Source organism: Cervus canadensis, chromosome 6, assembly GCF_019320065.1.
Source record: "Cervus canadensis isolate Bull #8, Minnesota chromosome 6, ASM1932006v1, whole genome shotgun sequence".
Taxonomy (NCBI): domain Eukaryota; kingdom Metazoa; phylum Chordata; class Mammalia; order Artiodactyla; family Cervidae; genus Cervus; species Cervus canadensis.
The window spans coordinates 44,656,247-44,673,218 of NC_057391.1; the positions used below are offsets into that span (position 1 = coordinate 44,656,247).

General features: G+C 38.4%; 1 protein-coding gene across 2 annotated transcripts in view; it reads left to right on the plus strand.

Annotated features, from left to right (window-relative positions):
- VPS13C (vacuolar protein sorting 13 homolog C) overlaps positions 1-16,972 on the plus strand; it is a 182,138-nt gene that overhangs the window by 140,241 nt on the left and 24,925 nt on the right. For both annotated transcript variants that reach the window (XM_043471782.1, XM_043471783.1), the window contains exons 62-67: positions 1,811-1,939; positions 2,224-2,357; positions 4,377-4,503; positions 8,464-8,699; positions 11,468-11,609; positions 12,752-12,892. In XM_043471782.1, the coding sequence (XP_043327717.1) occupies positions 1,811-1,939; positions 2,224-2,357; positions 4,377-4,503; positions 8,464-8,699; positions 11,468-11,609; positions 12,752-12,892 (909 nt within the window). The remainder of the gene's footprint in view (positions 1-1,810; positions 1,940-2,223; positions 2,358-4,376; positions 4,504-8,463; positions 8,700-11,467; positions 11,610-12,751; positions 12,893-16,972) is intronic.

A 16,972-nucleotide genomic window follows, 5' to 3' on the forward strand; every position in this document is an offset into this window, starting at 1 on the left:
AAAGAAGAACTAAAGAGCCTCTTGATGAAAGTGAAAGAGGAGTGAAAAAGTTGGCTTAAAACTCAACATTCCAAAAACTAAGATCATGGTATCCGGTCCCATCACTTCATGGCAAATAGATGGGGAAACAATGCAAACAGTGACAGACTTTACTTTTGGGGGGTACAAAGTCACTGCAGATGATGACTGCAGCCATGAAATTAAAAGACTCTTGCTCATTGGAAGAAAAGCTATGACCAGCCTAGACAGCATAATAAAAAGCAGAGACATTACTTTGTCAACAAAGGTTCATCTAGTCAAAGCTGTGGTTTTTCCACTAGTCATGTATGGGTGTGAGTTGGACTGTAAAGGAAGCTGAACACTGAAGAACTGATGCCTTTGAACTGTGGTGTTGGAGAAGACTCTTGAGAGTCCTTTGGACTGCAGGGAGATCCAACCAGTCAATCTTAAAGGAGATCAGTCCTATATATTGATTGGAAGGTCTGATGCTGAAGCTGAAACTCCAATATTTTGGCTACCTTTTGCAATGAACTGACTCATTTCAAAAGACCCTGATGCTGGGAAATATTGAAGGCAGGAGGTGAAGGGGACGACAGAGGATGAGATGGTTGGATAGCATCACCAACTTGATGGACATGAGTTGAGCAAGCTCTGGGAGTTGGTGATGGACAGGGAAGCCTGGCGTGCTGCAATCCATGGGGTCACAAAGAGTCTGACACGACTGAGCGACTGAACTGAACTGACTAATAGGTGGTTATAGGATCTCTAAATAGATGAACTGGAAGTTTCCTTGAAAAAATCCCCAAAATTCAACCACCTTACTTTACAGAGAAGGAAATTGAATCTCAGTATTTTTTAGGTCAGCAAGGTTATTTGGAGGTTGAGATCATTGTGGTCTAGATCAAAAGAAGTAGTTTCATAGAAGAGCTGGTATTTGAACAAAACTTCGCAGACTCAACAAGAGGTGAAGTGAAAAGAATAAGGAAAGTGGGGGAGGGGGCAGGTGCAAAGACAAGCATTAGTGCTTGAATTTGCCTGTTTTCAACCAAACCAGCTGACTTAAGGATAGGACTGTTTTTCTGTACATCTAAAAAATTCTAAAATTATCTTTAAAATTGCATAGCAAAAAGTTTAAGCAGAGGGACTCTACTTCAATGTTAGACCTCTAAGAGGCATGGGCTTTCCAAGGCACTTAGAATGATCTTCATAGACTTGGCAGCAAATACGTGTTCCTTATCTTTTTATCTTTGATGTGAGTTTGATAGTAATAGTATTCTTTTCAGAAATAGAATTTACCCAGTATTCTGTCACAGGTGAGGAACTTTTGTTTTATGAACTAAGATCTCAGTTTTACAGATAAGGAAACTGAGGCTCAAAAAGGTCAAGATTAAGATCAATCAGCTATTGGGGGGATAGTTCCAGCAAGGTCCTCTGCCTTCAGTTGCCTTGTGGTTTATCTGGGACAAGATACTCTGAAAGAATTCATAGTGCAATTCATTAAAGCACATACTAAGATTATAATTTTTAAATATTTAAGATATTTGAGATGTTCTTAATAGCACTTCAGTTCCTCATATTGTAATTATTCTTTAAGTATGAAAAGACTAATACATCTATTCTTCTGATGGAGTTTCTTTGGCTTCATAAATAATCATATTGTCAATAATCTTAATATGAAATGTAAAGGAGCTATTTTAAGAAACAGTGATAATTGAGTTATGATTTGAATTAGAATTTAAAACTTTATTAGCCACTGTTTTATTTACCATAGTATTGTTTTAAGACTGATATTTGACTTTTATATTTTCAGAACCTTCCATTTTGGCCTGAAAAATTTTCAGGCAAACTTTGTGTGAGAGTAGTGAACTGTGAGGGATCCTCCAGGCCATTCTTTTATAACCAACAGGATAATGGCACTTTATTGAGCTTAGAAGATCTGGTAAGTTTTCCTGTTTTTAAAATAAAATATCTTTGATTTTTAAAGTTTGCTTTAAAATATTTTATTAAGACATGCTATAAAGTATCCTGATAATTAATTGAAGGTATACTAACTCTAACAATATATAATGCTGTACATATGTCTGTAAGAGATCAGAGCCAATGTGATTTTCTGTGGGAATTCAAGAAAACAGACTTTTTAATATCTGCATAAGTGATTGAAATTCTAAATGTAACATGTCAGTTTAAACCATACTTCAAACATACTCCTTTTTCCTGCAATAGAATGGGGGTATCTTGGTGGATGTAGATACTGCTCCGCATTCAACTGTCATCAGCTTTTCTGACTACCATGAGGGGTGTGCACCTGCCCTAATAATAAACCACACACCGTGGGACGTCCTCACATATAAACAGAGGTATGCAATAAAAAGGGTTCTTAGAAAACCTGATTTGTTTTCAGTGGTTTAGTTGCTAAGTTGTGTTCAACTCTTGCGACCCCATGGACTGTAGCCTGCCAGCTCCTCTGACCTTGGGATTTCTGAGGCAAGAATACTGGAGTGGATAGCCATTTCTTTCTATAGGGGATCTTCCTGACCCAGCGATCGAACCTGGGTCTTGTGTGTGTCCTGCACTGGCAGGCAGATTCTTTACCAACGGAGCCACGAGGGAAGCCCACTGGTCCACAGTTCCTTCCAGGAAATACTTGGATCTAGATGTGTTTCACCTTCCATGTGTTTTCAGATTTTAGAAAGGTAATAGGGATGCGTATTGCTAATAGCCCTAGCAAGTTCTGAGGCAGTACTCTGTAAGCAACACATTAGTGTTCCTGCAGCAAAACGTGTAAACATTCATAATAAGTGAGATAAATGAAAGTATTAATAGTTTCCCATCAGTTCAGATCAAGTTTTGCTGCCACATGAGTTTGGACACCAAACTTAAGAGAAAAATATTTGGAATTTTGAAGCTTTTTACATTTCAGAATTGCATACAAGGAACTGTGAACTTGTTTAAGCAGTACCGTTCTTTTGTGGTCTCGTGATGCTCAGTGAACCTCTCTCTATAAATTGTATTTTTTTGGTAGGATAGTAGAATATTAAACAGGAGGGCAGAGGGCTGAAGACAGATTTAAGTGGAAGATTAAACAGTGATATTGAATGTATTGTAGTGCAGACTGACAAGAATTTTGTTGTCCTTGTCTGTGCTGTTGTTTAGCTTGGGTGATGCCATTAGACAAGGCAGCTTTAGATTCTTAAAATATGTAATAATATATTTACAAGGAATTATTATTATAAATCTTCAGGGCATTATTTTTATGTATGTATATATAATATAAAATAATACCCATTATATATATGTATACACACACATGCATATAAATATATAAAAAATAATGCCTTGCTGGGACTTCCCTGGTCATCCAGAGGTTGAGTCCACCTGCCAATGCAGGAAACATGGGTTCCATCCCTGGCCTGGAAAGATCCCTCATGCCTCAGAGCAACAGAGCCCATGTTCCATAACCGGTGAGACCAAGGGCCACCACTGCTGAAGCCCAGGCGCTCTAGAGCCTGAACTCCACCGCAAGAGAAGCCACCACAGTGAGAAGTCCACACACTACAGTGAGTATCCACTACTCACTGCAGCTGGAGAAAGCCCTCAGACAGCAGTGAAGACCCCGCACAAAGATAGATGAATAAATTTTTAAAAATTAATGCTTTTCAGATTTAACGTATTCTTAACTCTCATGGCTTGAATCTGCTGAGAGATTTGAAAATACAGATTAAACCCCAAATGGGTTACTTTTTGTTTTATTTTAGTTCTCTGTAAAGTCTCTTGTATTATCTAGACCAGTACTCCTTAAACTTATATATCAATATTAAGATCTCCTAGAAATCCTGTAAAAATGCGGGTGCTGATTTAGTCGGTTTTAGGTGGGTCCCAGAATATTGCACTTTCCAGCAAACCTCAAGGTGATGCTTAATGCTTCTGGTCCAGAGACTGTACTTAGAGTAGCAGTGTACAGACCCGTTGTCTTTTTCTTCTGAGACTCTTCCTTCTTATGCATTGTGTTTGATTAAAATCTCAAATTTGAGTACCAAGTAAAGTTCTCTGCTACTAAAAAGTTTACTGTTCACAGCCTTTGCTGTAGATGAATTCTGAGGTACCAGTCTGTTTACCTTCGTGGTTTTTGTTAGTGCCATCTTACCTGGATCAGTTCAGAGTATGCTGCAGCTTCAGAAAGAGTAATATTCTTTTCCCTCAGGCTTCAGAATCATTAGTTATTTGGACATTGTAGGGTACTTACTTTTAGGCAGTTGTGTTTTATTAACAAAGGCATCTTTATAACATGTTTGTGCCAGTCCCCTCCTCAGTAAGCCACAGTCTACGTTTCTCAAGGCCAGGGTATTTTAATCTTCCCTCTGCTGCTTGTGTTTCAGCGGGTCAAAGGAAGAAATGGTATTGCTGCCAAGACAAGTGCGACTCTTTGCCTGGGAAGATCCCACTGGTACCAGAAAGCTTAAATGGAGTTATGCAGCAAATGTTGGGGAACATGATCTGTTGAAGGTATCATTTGATGTGAATGGGTATCACATCAAGTGTGCTGTGCTTAGTCGCTCAGTCGAGTCCGACTCTGCGACCCTGTTGACTGTAACCTGCCAGGCTCCTCTGTCCATGGGGACTCTCCAGGGAAGAAAACTGGAGTGGGTTGCCATGCTCTCCTCCAGGGGATCTTCCCAACCCAGGGATCGAACCCAGGCCTCCTGCAGTGCGGCAGATTCTTTACCGTTTGAGCCACTAGGGAAGTGCCTAAATAACACAGGAAGTAGACAAGTTAGCTTCACATTGTCATCTTTTTCTTTTTTGAACTAAAAATGAATTGCAAGTATTTTCTTTTTTTTTTTTTTCATTTATTTTTATTAGTTGGAGGCTAATTACTTTACAATATTGTAGTGGTTTTTGTCATACATTGACATGAATCAGCCATGGATTTACATGTATTCCCCATCCCTATCCCCCCTCCCACCTCCCTCTCCACCCGATTTCTGGTGTCTTCCCAGTGCACCAGGCCCGAGCACTTGTCTCATGCATCTAGCCTGGGCTGGTGATCTGTTTCACCCTAGATAATATACATGTTTCAATGCTGTTGTTTTGCAAGTATTTTCAAAAGAAGTTGCTTTGGGGCTTTAGTTGGTAAATAGTTCACATCAATATTTTGTCTTAGATTAGTCAAAATATTTGCATTTTAAAAAATAGGCCTGTTTCAGCTTGCCTAAGACCAGTACTTTTTTATTTACTTTTTTTTATAAAGAAGGAATGTTGAGGCTAAGTGAATAACAGCTTTATTTTGCATACCATTGTTAGCTGTAAGATTTTTTAAAGCATATTTTCCCTATCAAAGCCATATGGTTTTTTAATTAAAGGAGTATGACAGTAGCAAATTATCCATATAAGAAAAATAATGAATTACTTATTGAAATACTTATTAGGTAGCTAAATTAATTAAACATGTTATTTCCTAGACACTTAGACTTTGGGAAGGGCTTAAGAATTCATCTGCCAGGAACTTCCCTGGTGGTCCAGTGGTTAAGACTCCATGCTCTCAATGTAGGGTGCTTGGGTTCCATCCCTGGTCAGAGAACTAGATCCCGCATTCTACAGTAAGAGTTCACATGCCTTAACTAAAGATCTCATGTGCCACAACAAAGATTGATTTCTCACATGCCACGACTAAGAATCAGTGCAACCAAATAAATAAATACTTAAAAAAGTAAAAGAATTCATCTGCCAGCCTCCCTCCAGTATAGACAGTGCTCCTCCACAAGTGGTACCTAGTTTCTGTAGGATTATATTCTGTGCTGAAAAGTTCATACAGTGTCATATTCCACTGTCTGATAATGCCAGTTGTCATAAAAGCTTTCTTGGTTATTTAAAATAGTAATTGGCCAAGAGTGACTGAATTATCCTCTTCCTATATTCTCTCTGAAATACCCATAAAAGAGATAAGACTTTTGAAAAATCAAGACTGATGGTTATGAGATTCTTGGAGTGATTTTCGCCATGACAATTTGATGGAGCTCCGTTGCCTGCTTATGCTTTACTTTTTACAACAGAGAAACCCTCAAGGGTTGTAAGTGGTAGAGAGGAGCTTAAGTTCCCTGTTACAGTGAGGTCTCTGGCTCAGAGACGTGCTAGCTTGACCAGGGGGCCCTGTACTACGCTGGTGTTATTTTCTTTGTCCTCCCATTTCATGCTCCTCAGCAACCACAACTCCCATAAGGTAGTAGACAGATACTGGAGAGAGAATGGTTTCGCCATCCTGAAGGACTATGTCACGGTCTATAAATTAAGGCAAAATCATAAAGAATCCTGGCAGTAGTGTATCCGCAGGCTTATGGTTTTAAAATGTTTCTATTCTATTTGGTGTTAGAGAACCAGACAGTAAGAAATAGATTATTGTGCCTTAGTCAGCTGGTAATCTGCCAGGTTATGAAAATTAAGCTAGAAACAAGACAGTTAGCCATTTCCTTGTCTCCTGGCTGATCTGAGAAGGGAATTCTGCTGAGGCTCAGGTGTACATGAAAAGGGAATTCAAAGAAAATCCACACAGTACTGTAAAGCACTTTCTTCATTAAGTGTGAATAAACAGGAAAAAAACAAACAAACGTGGAGTTTACGAAAAAATAGTTGAGGAGAAAACTGTAGCATGCTCCCAAAGATTCAGAAGCTGATCACACTTCTGAAAATTTTTTTACTAAAGAAGGACCAGAGAAAATTTTCGGAATGTGTGCTTGAGATTCCCAAAGTTATAAACATACCACAGCTATGATAAGAGAAAGTTGGTGAAGTAAAAGACAAAGACAACAAAGTAAAATGAAAGGGGGAGCAGGGAAATAGTATGTTCTGAACATAATATATTAACACCATTTAATCCTAAATTGTAATTACAGAAATATAGATCAAAGATGATTTTTTTAAAGGATACCAATTTAATAGAAGCAAAGTGAGTAATAAAAATTCTAAAACAATTGAGAAAATGAAAATAAAGCAAAATTTGCTCTTACAGTAAAAGAAGGAAGCCTAAGGAAGTATATAGTAAGTGACAAATGTCAGTACATTTTGTTGAATATATCATATCTTAATGCTTATTATATAGTATTATAAATTCTTACGTTTATAACTTAGAACTGCTGGTTAGAATTCAAAACCAGATCTTCTTGACTTCATAGTCCCTGGACTTTTCCCACTAAACCATGCTTCCCATCAAGCATGTCAGTAAATGAAAATGGTTTAAATTCTCCTATTAAAAGATCGCATTCAGATTAAGTTAAAAAGTAGTTTCTAACCAGATGCGTGTACATGAGATCTGCTTTAACTGAACTACCACAGAAAGTTAAAAGCATAAAGAGATGATAAAGATTTAACAAGTAAACAAAAGTAAAAAACAATTTAACTACGATTCAAAGCAAAAATCATTAGATAGAATATGATAATGTGACAAAGAAGGCATGATAGCCATAAACCTTCATGCAGTGAATAATATTGTATCAAAATGTGTAACCGAAAATGTTGGAAGTCAGCTGAAACATTGTTGCCTAAGGATATTTTAATATACCTTATTTAATTTTTAACAGATCCAATAGATTGAAAACAAATAGGACTAGAGAGCATTTGAATAATAACTAAGATTGAACAAAGCTACATATCAAATTTTGTAGTTTACAAGGAGAAAATTCACCTTCCTTAGTAGATAGCTCTGAAACATTTATAATATTTAATCATGTTTGAGTAAAAAAATTGAGCAGTCTACTTTGATATATGTTAAAAGCTGTAGATCAGTTTCAGAGAACAGCAAATACAAACCATTTCTGTGCTTTTGGTGACATCCTTTGTTTTTGGTTTTTGTTTTCCAAGAAAGCATGAAATGAAAAGCACATATTAGGTACTTATGCTGCCTGTTGAAATGAACTGTTGTTTTATTTATGTTAAGTCCAGAATGAAAAAAAAATTGTTATTTAAATCTCTGAAGACACACACCAAATCAAGCCTAACATTTTTAAATGCTTTAAAAGACTGTCATTCAAGAAGGCTCTTCTTAGTAAAAGTTAATACAAACTGATCACCATGGGTTGACTATTTAACAATGTGATTTATATAAATACTTGCAGCATTATAAAGTATTAAAATCTAATTTTACCTGAGATTACATTTCCATTCTGTTCTCCAAGAGACAAGTAAGCATCTTATGCCGTTGGTGCCTTTGAAGGAGATTCTTATTCCTGCTGAGTACCCTTTGAGCCTAACTAGGTAACTTAAACTAAGGTTTTAAAAAAAATAAGCACTATTGATCTGTTACTGTTTGAAAGAATTGGTGAGGATGTTTCAAAACACATTATAACTTTAATTAATTTGTTATTTTGATGGTTTTCTGATTTATAGTCATGCTTTCTTAGCTACAGCAGTTCAACTTTATGTAATAAAAGCTTACTGTTTGTGGTTTTAATATGAAGTCTCTCTTTCCCACAGGATGAATGTGGACAGTTTCCCTATGATGCAAACATCCAGATACACTGGGTATCATTTCTCGATGGGCGCCAGAGAGTCTTGCTTTTCACTGATGATGTTGCCTTGGTTTCCAAAGCTCGGCAGGCAGAAGAAATGGAGCAGGCCAATCACGAGATAACTTTTTCTCTCCATAGTCTTGGGCTTTCACTGGTCAACAATGAAACCAAGCAGGAAGTTTCATATATTGGGATAACCAGGTATGGGAGAAGAGAGATAAGGTATCAGAAATCTTTAAAAGGCATCAAGTTCATAATATCAAGCTTGATGAGGGTAGACAAATACCTGTTTTGAATTTGATGTACTGTACATACCTTTCAGCGAAGCTTACCGAACAGCTGCTTTCACTGCTAGTTGAAAAGCCCCTAGGATGAAATAATGTCTTTGCCCTCATGACAGCACTCATTAGTTGGTGGGAGAAGAGGTTTGTTCTTTCCTTGTTGTTTGTATGTATTTTTTAAATGAATTACAAAAACACTAAAAAAAAAAAAAAAAAACAGCTACAAAGAAGTATGAACACGTTCTGTGGGTGCTGTAGGGGCTGGAGAAACTGGTGTGGTTTGGGGAAGCCAACAACAATGAATCACATAAATTGGAAAACTGTTTCATGGAGGCAGTATTTTAACCTGGGTACATGATCTTATTGGGTGGTTGTTTAGAACATTTTAATAATGGTGGAACCAGTTCTTTTCTCTGATTCTGCTTATACTTATATAAGAAAAATATTTGAATTTATCTGTTTTGGTTTTTCAATCACACTGACTGTGGTAAAAGACTCATTCTTCTTTGGAGGCTGTTGAGGGAAATAATTATCAGGTATAACCAGTATAGGGTCTATCGATAATCATGTGTTTGGTGAAGTACAAAATTAAGCAAAACACAGAGGTCATGTATGTAAAGCTCTTTGTGCAGCTCCTGCCAGTTGAATTTTGTGAGAAGCGGCTCACCGTTTGGTTACCCTGCCATGAATGAATGAGAGATTCCTGTTGTTCCACATCCTTGCCAGCATTTAGTATTGTCAGTATTGCAGGTTTTGGCCATTCTAATAGATTTGTAGTGGTCTCTGTTTTAATTTGCAGCTACCTAATTACATATGATGTTGAACATCTTTTCATATGCTTTTTTGTCGTTTGAACCTCATTTGATGAGGTTCAGATCTTTTGCCCAATTTAATATTTTTTGCTATTGTTGAGTTTTAAGAGTTCTTTGTATACTTTGGGTACAATAAGTCCCCTGCATACAAACAAGTTCTGTTCCAAGAGCATGTTCATAAATCCAATTTGTTTTTAAGTCTAACAAAGTTAGCTTAGGTACCCAACTAACACAGTTAGCTATATAGTACTGTACTGTAATAGGTTTATAATACTTTTCACACAAATAATACATAAAAAAACAAAAAATAAAATATTTTTAATCTTACAGTATAGTACCTTGAAAAGTACAGAGTACAGTATAACGTCTGGCATTTCTTGTGTACCAGCTGCATCACCACTGCTTTTGTGTTTGCTTCTGGACATCCTGGCCTTGAAGCAGAGATACTGTCCTCTATCAGTACTGTGCAGGGAAGTCCTCTATCAGTACTGTGCAGCGGCACCACAGCCGCTGGTAGGAGGTGCACACATGTGGCAGTGTACACCAGACACGTAAACTAACGTGTGATTGGACATGTACATGTGGCAGTGTACACCAGACACGTAAACTAACGTGTGATTGGACATGTACATGCGGCAGTGTACACCAGACACGTAAACCAACTTATGTGATTGGACATGTACCTGCGGCAGGGTACACCAGACACGTAAACCAACTTATGTGATTGGACATGTACCTGCGGCAGGGTACACCAGACACGTAAACCAACTTATGTGATTGGACATGTACCTGCGGCAGGGTACACCAGACACGTAAACTAACTTATGTGTTTGTACATGTACCTGCGCGCAGGGTATCACCAACACTAACCACATTATGTGATTGGATCATGTACTAGCGGCAAGGGTAACAAGACACGTAAAACCAACTATGTGTATTGGACATCGTACCTGCGGCAGGTACACCATACACGAGAACCAACTTTGAATGGACATTGTTCCTCGCAGGTCACCAGAACGTAAACCAACGTAGTATTGACATGTTAACCTCGCAGGGTACTACCAAGACACTAACCAACTTATTTGGAACATGTACCTTGCGGCAAAGTACACCGACACGTAAACCAACCTTATGTGATTGGACATGTACCTGCGGCAGGGTACACCAGACACGTAAACCAACTTATGTGATTGGACATGTACCTGCGGCAGGGTACACCAGACACGTAAACCAACTTATGTGATTGGACATGTACCTGCGGCAGGGTACACCAGACACGTAAACTAACATGTGATTGGACATGTGAACACCTGTTCATATCTTTGCAAGTTTGAAACTTAAAGATTTGTATGTAGGGGACTTACCATATCAGTCTTTTATCAGATATATGTTTTACAAATATTTTCTCCCAGCCTTTTCATTCTTTTAACGGTGTCTTTCACAGAGCAGAAATTTCAATTTCAGGAAAGTCCCACATCTGTTTTTTTTCTCATGGATTGTGCTTTTTAGTGATGTATTGTAAAAGTCACTGCCAAACCCAAGGTCACTTAGATTTTCTCCTATGTTCTATCTAGGAATGTTGTAGTTTTATGTTTGATATTTAGGTCTTCCATCTTGATGGGTTTTTGCCTAAAATATCCCCATATGAAAAAATTTTGCCAATTCCTTAGTTCATTGATGTCAGTGTGTGATACAAAAACATATCCCCTGCCTCTTTTCCTTATGCACGTTTATATAAAACATAGATATATTTTGGTGTTTAAAATCTCTTGCATAAATGTGATTTTCATAGGAGTTGACAGTTGGGAAAATTTGGAGTTGAATGAAAATTCCACAACCTAAATTATGCATTTATTTTTTTTGTGAATTATTTTAGTTCTGGTGTTGTTTGGGAGATGAAACCAAAACAGAAGTGGAAGCCATTTAGTCAAAAGCAAATAATTTTATTGGAAAAGTCCTATAAGAAATATCTAGAATCAAGAGACCTTGGCTGGATTAAACTAGATGATAATTTTGAGGTATACCAAATTTGTTTTTTTTCTTATTCATGTATTATGTTGCCATTGGTGGTAGTAAATAAACTATCACTATCCAAGTAAATATATGTATGCAAAAACTAATTTGTTAGTAGCATTAGTATGACTAAAAAAATTTATTAGCACATTTTAAATTAAAATATACTGTTGATCATATACTGTAAAACATTATTTAAATGTTTCTTATCTGCATTTTTATAATTTCGTCTATTTGCAAAGCAGATAGTTTCATGTAACTTATTTTTAGGAATTTGATGGAGAAATCAACATTACTTATTGAAACTTCTATTCTGAATGATATCAGTATATTGCTAAAGGCTGTGCAGAATTGTATATCTCAGTGATGAAAACCCTCTAGAAAAATTTGCCCAATTAAATTCATTAAATGTAAATGATTGTAGGACACAAGTAGATGTCCACAAATAAACATGTGCTCTACACAGGGCCCTACATTATTAAAACTGAAAGTCCCTTTTGCTTCAAGAAGAGCCCAGAAGCTTGACTGAAGTTTCAGTCATGCAGTGTGGGTTACTCTTTGTCTCTGATGGTTGCATTTGCATTATCACCATACCTGCTCCCCACCCCCACCCTCATCCCTATAAATGTTGGTCATGCTGAAATGAAAGAACACTGTTCAGTTAGTGTCAGACATAAGTAAGCTATTGACTATTCACTGTTTAACTTTGTTAAAACAAAGCATAAGTGTTATCTGGAATTATTCATTACCGTTGAGGTTTTTTGGAGAAGGAAATGGTAACCCACTCCAGTATTCCTGCCTAGAGAATTCCATGGACAGGAGCCTGGCAGGCTACAGTCCATGGGGTTGCAAAGAGTTGGACACAACTGAGCGACTATCACAAACTCACTCATTGTGGTTTTTAGAAAAATGAAAAGCATGACTTATTTTCTCTAAGTACAGTTTATATCACTGAAAATTTTTTGCATAACTTTAGTTATGTGATGATTCTGCTTCAAACATCTCAGCTGTAGATCATCTTAAGGTAGATCTTTTGATTAGACGTAGAAATGAGTATTTTTCTTTTTCAATTGTGACTAGGTGGATATTTAAAATGGTCTACACTGCTAATACCAGTTCATCACAAGCACATCTGCTTTTTTCCCAGGTGAATTTTGGCAAGGACCCAATGGAAATGCGTCTCCCTTCTCGGTGCTCTATAAGGCGACATTTTTTATCAGGAATTCAGGTTGAATATAAGCAATCTCCTCACCAAAGAAGTTTAAGGGCGAGATTGTATTGGCTTCAGGTAACACTGTCATCCTGTTCAATGGGTATATCTAATCAGTTTGGGAATCTTGGGTCTGAATTTTTTTTCACAAGGTTCTGTCAAGGGATTAGATCTGATAGACAGAGTGCCTGAAGAATGATGGATGGAGGTTCATAACATTGTACAGGTAAGTGTTAAGTAAGTGTTAATAAGTGTTAGTCACTCAGTTGTGTCCACCCTTTCCGATCCCATGGACTGCAGCACATCAGGCTCCTCTGTCCAGAGATTTTCCAGGCAAGGATACTGGAGTGGGTTGCCAGTTCCTTCTCTAGGGGATCTTCCCAACCCAGGAATCGAACCTGGGTCTCCTGCACTGCAGGCAGATTCTTTACCGACTGAGCTACAGGAAAACCGTACCCAAGAAAAAGAAATGCAAAAAGGCAAAATGGTTGTCTGAGCAGCCCTTACAAACAGCTGAGAAGAAAAGCGAAAGGCAAAGGAAAAAAGGGAAGATATACCCATTTGAATGCAGAGTTCCAAAGAATAGCAAGGAGATATAAGAAAGCCTTCCTCAGCAATCAATGCAAAGAAATAGAGGAAAACAATAGAATGGGAAAGACTAGAGATCTCTTCAAGAAAATTAGAGATACCAAGGGAACATTTCATGCAAAGATGGGCTCAATAAAGGACAGAAATGGTAGGGACCTAACAGAAGCAGAAGATACTAAGAAGAGGTGGCAAGAATACACAGAAGAACTGTACAAAAAAGATCTTCATGACCAGATAATCACAATGGTGTGATCACTTACCTAGAGCCAGACATCCTGGAATGTGAAGTCATGGGCCTTAGGAAGCATCACTACGAACAAAGCTAGTGGAGGTGATGGAATTCCAGTTGAGCTATTTCAAATCCTGAAAGATGACACTGTGAAAGTGCTGCACTCAATATGCCAGCAAATTTGGAAAACTCAGCAGGGGCCACAGGACTGGAAAAAGGTCAGTTTTCATTCCAATCCCAAAGAAAGACAGTGCCAAACAATGCTCAAACTACCGCACAGTTGCACTCATCTCAAACGCTAGTAAAGTAATGCTTAAAATTCTCTAAGCCAGGCTTCAGCAATACGTGAATGGTGAACTTCCAGATGTTCAAGCTGGTTTTAGAAAAGGCAGAGGAACCAGAGATCAAATTCCCAACATCAGCTGGATCATCGAAAAAGCAAGAGGGTTCCAGAAAAACATCTATTTCTGCTTTATTGACTATGCCAAAGCCTTTGACTGTGTGGATCACAGTAAACTGTGGAAAATTCTGAAAGAGATGGGAATACCAGACCACCTGACCTGCCTCTTAAGAAACCTGTATGGAGGTCAGGAAGCAACAGTTAGCACTGGACATGGAACAACAGACTGGTTCCAAGTAGGAAAAGGAGTATGTCAAGGCTGTATATTGTCATCCTGCTTATCTAACTTATATGCAGAGTACATCATGAGAAACGCTGGGCTGGAAGAAACACAAGCTGGAATCAAGATTGCCGGGAGAAATATCAATAACCCCAGATATGCAGATGACACCACCCTTATGGCAGAAAGTGAAGAAGAACTAAAGAGCCTCTTGATGAAGGTGAAAGAGGAGAGTGAAAACGTTGGCTTAAAGCTCAACATTCAGAAAACTAAGATCATGGCATCCGGTGCTGTCACTTCATGGCAAATAGATGGAACAGTGGAAATAGTGGCTGAGTTTATTTTTTTGGGCTCCAAAATCACTGCAGATGGTGATTGCAACCATGAAATTAAAAGCTGCTTCCTCCTTGGAAGGAAAGTTATGACCAACCTAGACAGCATATTAAAAAGTAGAGACATTGCTTTGCCAACAAAGATCTATCTAGTCAAGGCTATGGTTTTTCTAGTGGTCATGTATGGATGTGAGAGTTGGACTGTAAAGAATGCTGAGCGCCAAAGAATTGATGCTTTTGAACCATGGTGTTGGAGAAGACTCTTGAGAGTCCCTTGGACTGCAAGGAGATCAAACCCGTCCATCCTAAAGAAAATCAATCCTGAATATTCATTGGGAGGTCTGATGCTGAAGCTGAAACCCCAATACTTTGGCTACCTGATGCGAAGAACTGACTCATTTGAAAAGACCCTGATGCTGGGAAATATTGAAGGCAGGAGGAGAAAGGAGCGGCAGAGGATGAGATGGTTGGATGGCTTCACTAACTCAATGGACATGAGTTTGAGTAAGCTCTGGGAGTTGGTGATGGACAGGGAGGCTTGGCTTGCTGCAATCCATGGGGCCACAAAGAGTTGGACACAACTGAGCAGCTGAACTGAACTGAACTGAAGGGAACATTTCATGCAAAGTTGGGCACAGTAAAGGACAGAAATCATAGGGACCTATTAGAAGTGGGAGATATTAAGAAGAGGTGGCATGAGTACACAAAACTATACAAATAAGATCTCCATGACCCAGATAACCATGATGGTATGATCACTCACCTAGAACCAGACATCCTGGAGTCCAAAGTCAAGTGGATCTTAGGGAGCATCACTATGAACAAAGCTAGTGGAGGTGATGAAATTCCAGTTGAGCTATTTCAAGTACTAAAAGATGATGCTGTGAAAGTGCTGCACTCAGTATGCCAGCAAATTTGGAAAACTCAGCAGTGGCCACAGGACTGGAAAAGGTCAGTTTTCATTCCAATCCCAAAGAAGGGAAATGCCAAAGAATGCTCAAACTACCACACAATTGCATGCATTTCACATGCTAGCAGAATAATGCTCAAAATTCTCCAAGCCAGGCTTCAATAGTACGTGAACCCAAAACTTCCAGATGTTCAAGCTGGGTTTAGAAAAGACAGAGAACCAGAGATTAAATTGCCAGCATCCGTTGGATCATGGAAAAAGCAAGAGAATTCTAGAAAAACATCTACTTCTGCTTTATTGACTATGCCAAAGCCTTTGTATGGATAACAACAAAATGTGGAAAATTATCTTAAAGAGATGGGAATACCAGACCACCTTACCTGCCTCCTGAGAAATCTGTATGCAGGTCAAGAAGCAACAGTTAGAACTGGACATGGAACAACAGACTGGTTCCAAATAGGAAAAGGAGTATGTCAAGGCTGTATATTGTCACCCTGCTTATTTAACTTATATGCAGAGTATATCATGAGAAATGCTGGACTGGATGAAGCACAAGCCAGAATCAAGATTGCCACGAGAAATATCAGTAACCTCAGATATGCAGATGGCACAACCCTTATGGCAGAAAGCAAAGAGAGACTAAGGAGCCTCTTGACAAAGGTGAAAGAGGAGAGTATAACAGCTGGCTTAAAAGTCAACATTCAGGAAACTCACATCATGGCATCTGGTCCCATCTCTTCATGGCAAATAGATGGGGAAACAATGGAAACAGTAACAGCCTTTGTTTTCTTGGGCTCCAAAATCACTATAGATGGTGACAACAGCCATGAAATTAAAAGATGCTTGCTCCTTGGAAGAAAAACTATGACAAACTGAGACAGCATATTAAAAAGCAGAGACATTACTTTACTGACAAAGGTCCATATAGTCAAAGCTATGATTTTTCCAGTAGTTGTGTATGGATGTGACAGTTGGACTATAAAGGAAGCTGAGCGCTGAAGAACTATTGGTACTGAACTGTGGTATTGGAGAAGACTCTTGAGAGACTGCAAGATCAAACCAGTCAATCCTAAAAGAAATCAACCCTGAATATTCATTGGAAGGACTGATGCTGAAGCTGAAGCTCCAGTACTTTGGCCACCTGATATGAAGAGCTGACTCATTGGAGAAGACCCTGATCCTGGGAACGATTGAAGACAGGAGGAGAAGGGGATAACAGAGGACAAGATGGTTGGATGGCATCACCGCGTTGATGGACATGAGTTTGAGCAAGCTCTGGGAGATGGTGAAGGACAGGGAAGTCTGTCTATGGGATTGAAAAGAGTTGGACACAACTTAGCAACTGAACAACAACAAAAATCATACATCAGAATTGATATCTTTTTGTTTATAAGCTTATTCTCCTTCTTCCACGTATCCTGTAGATTCACCATACTATTTATCCACGGCTAAATGACCACTGAGACTTTAATTTGGCCA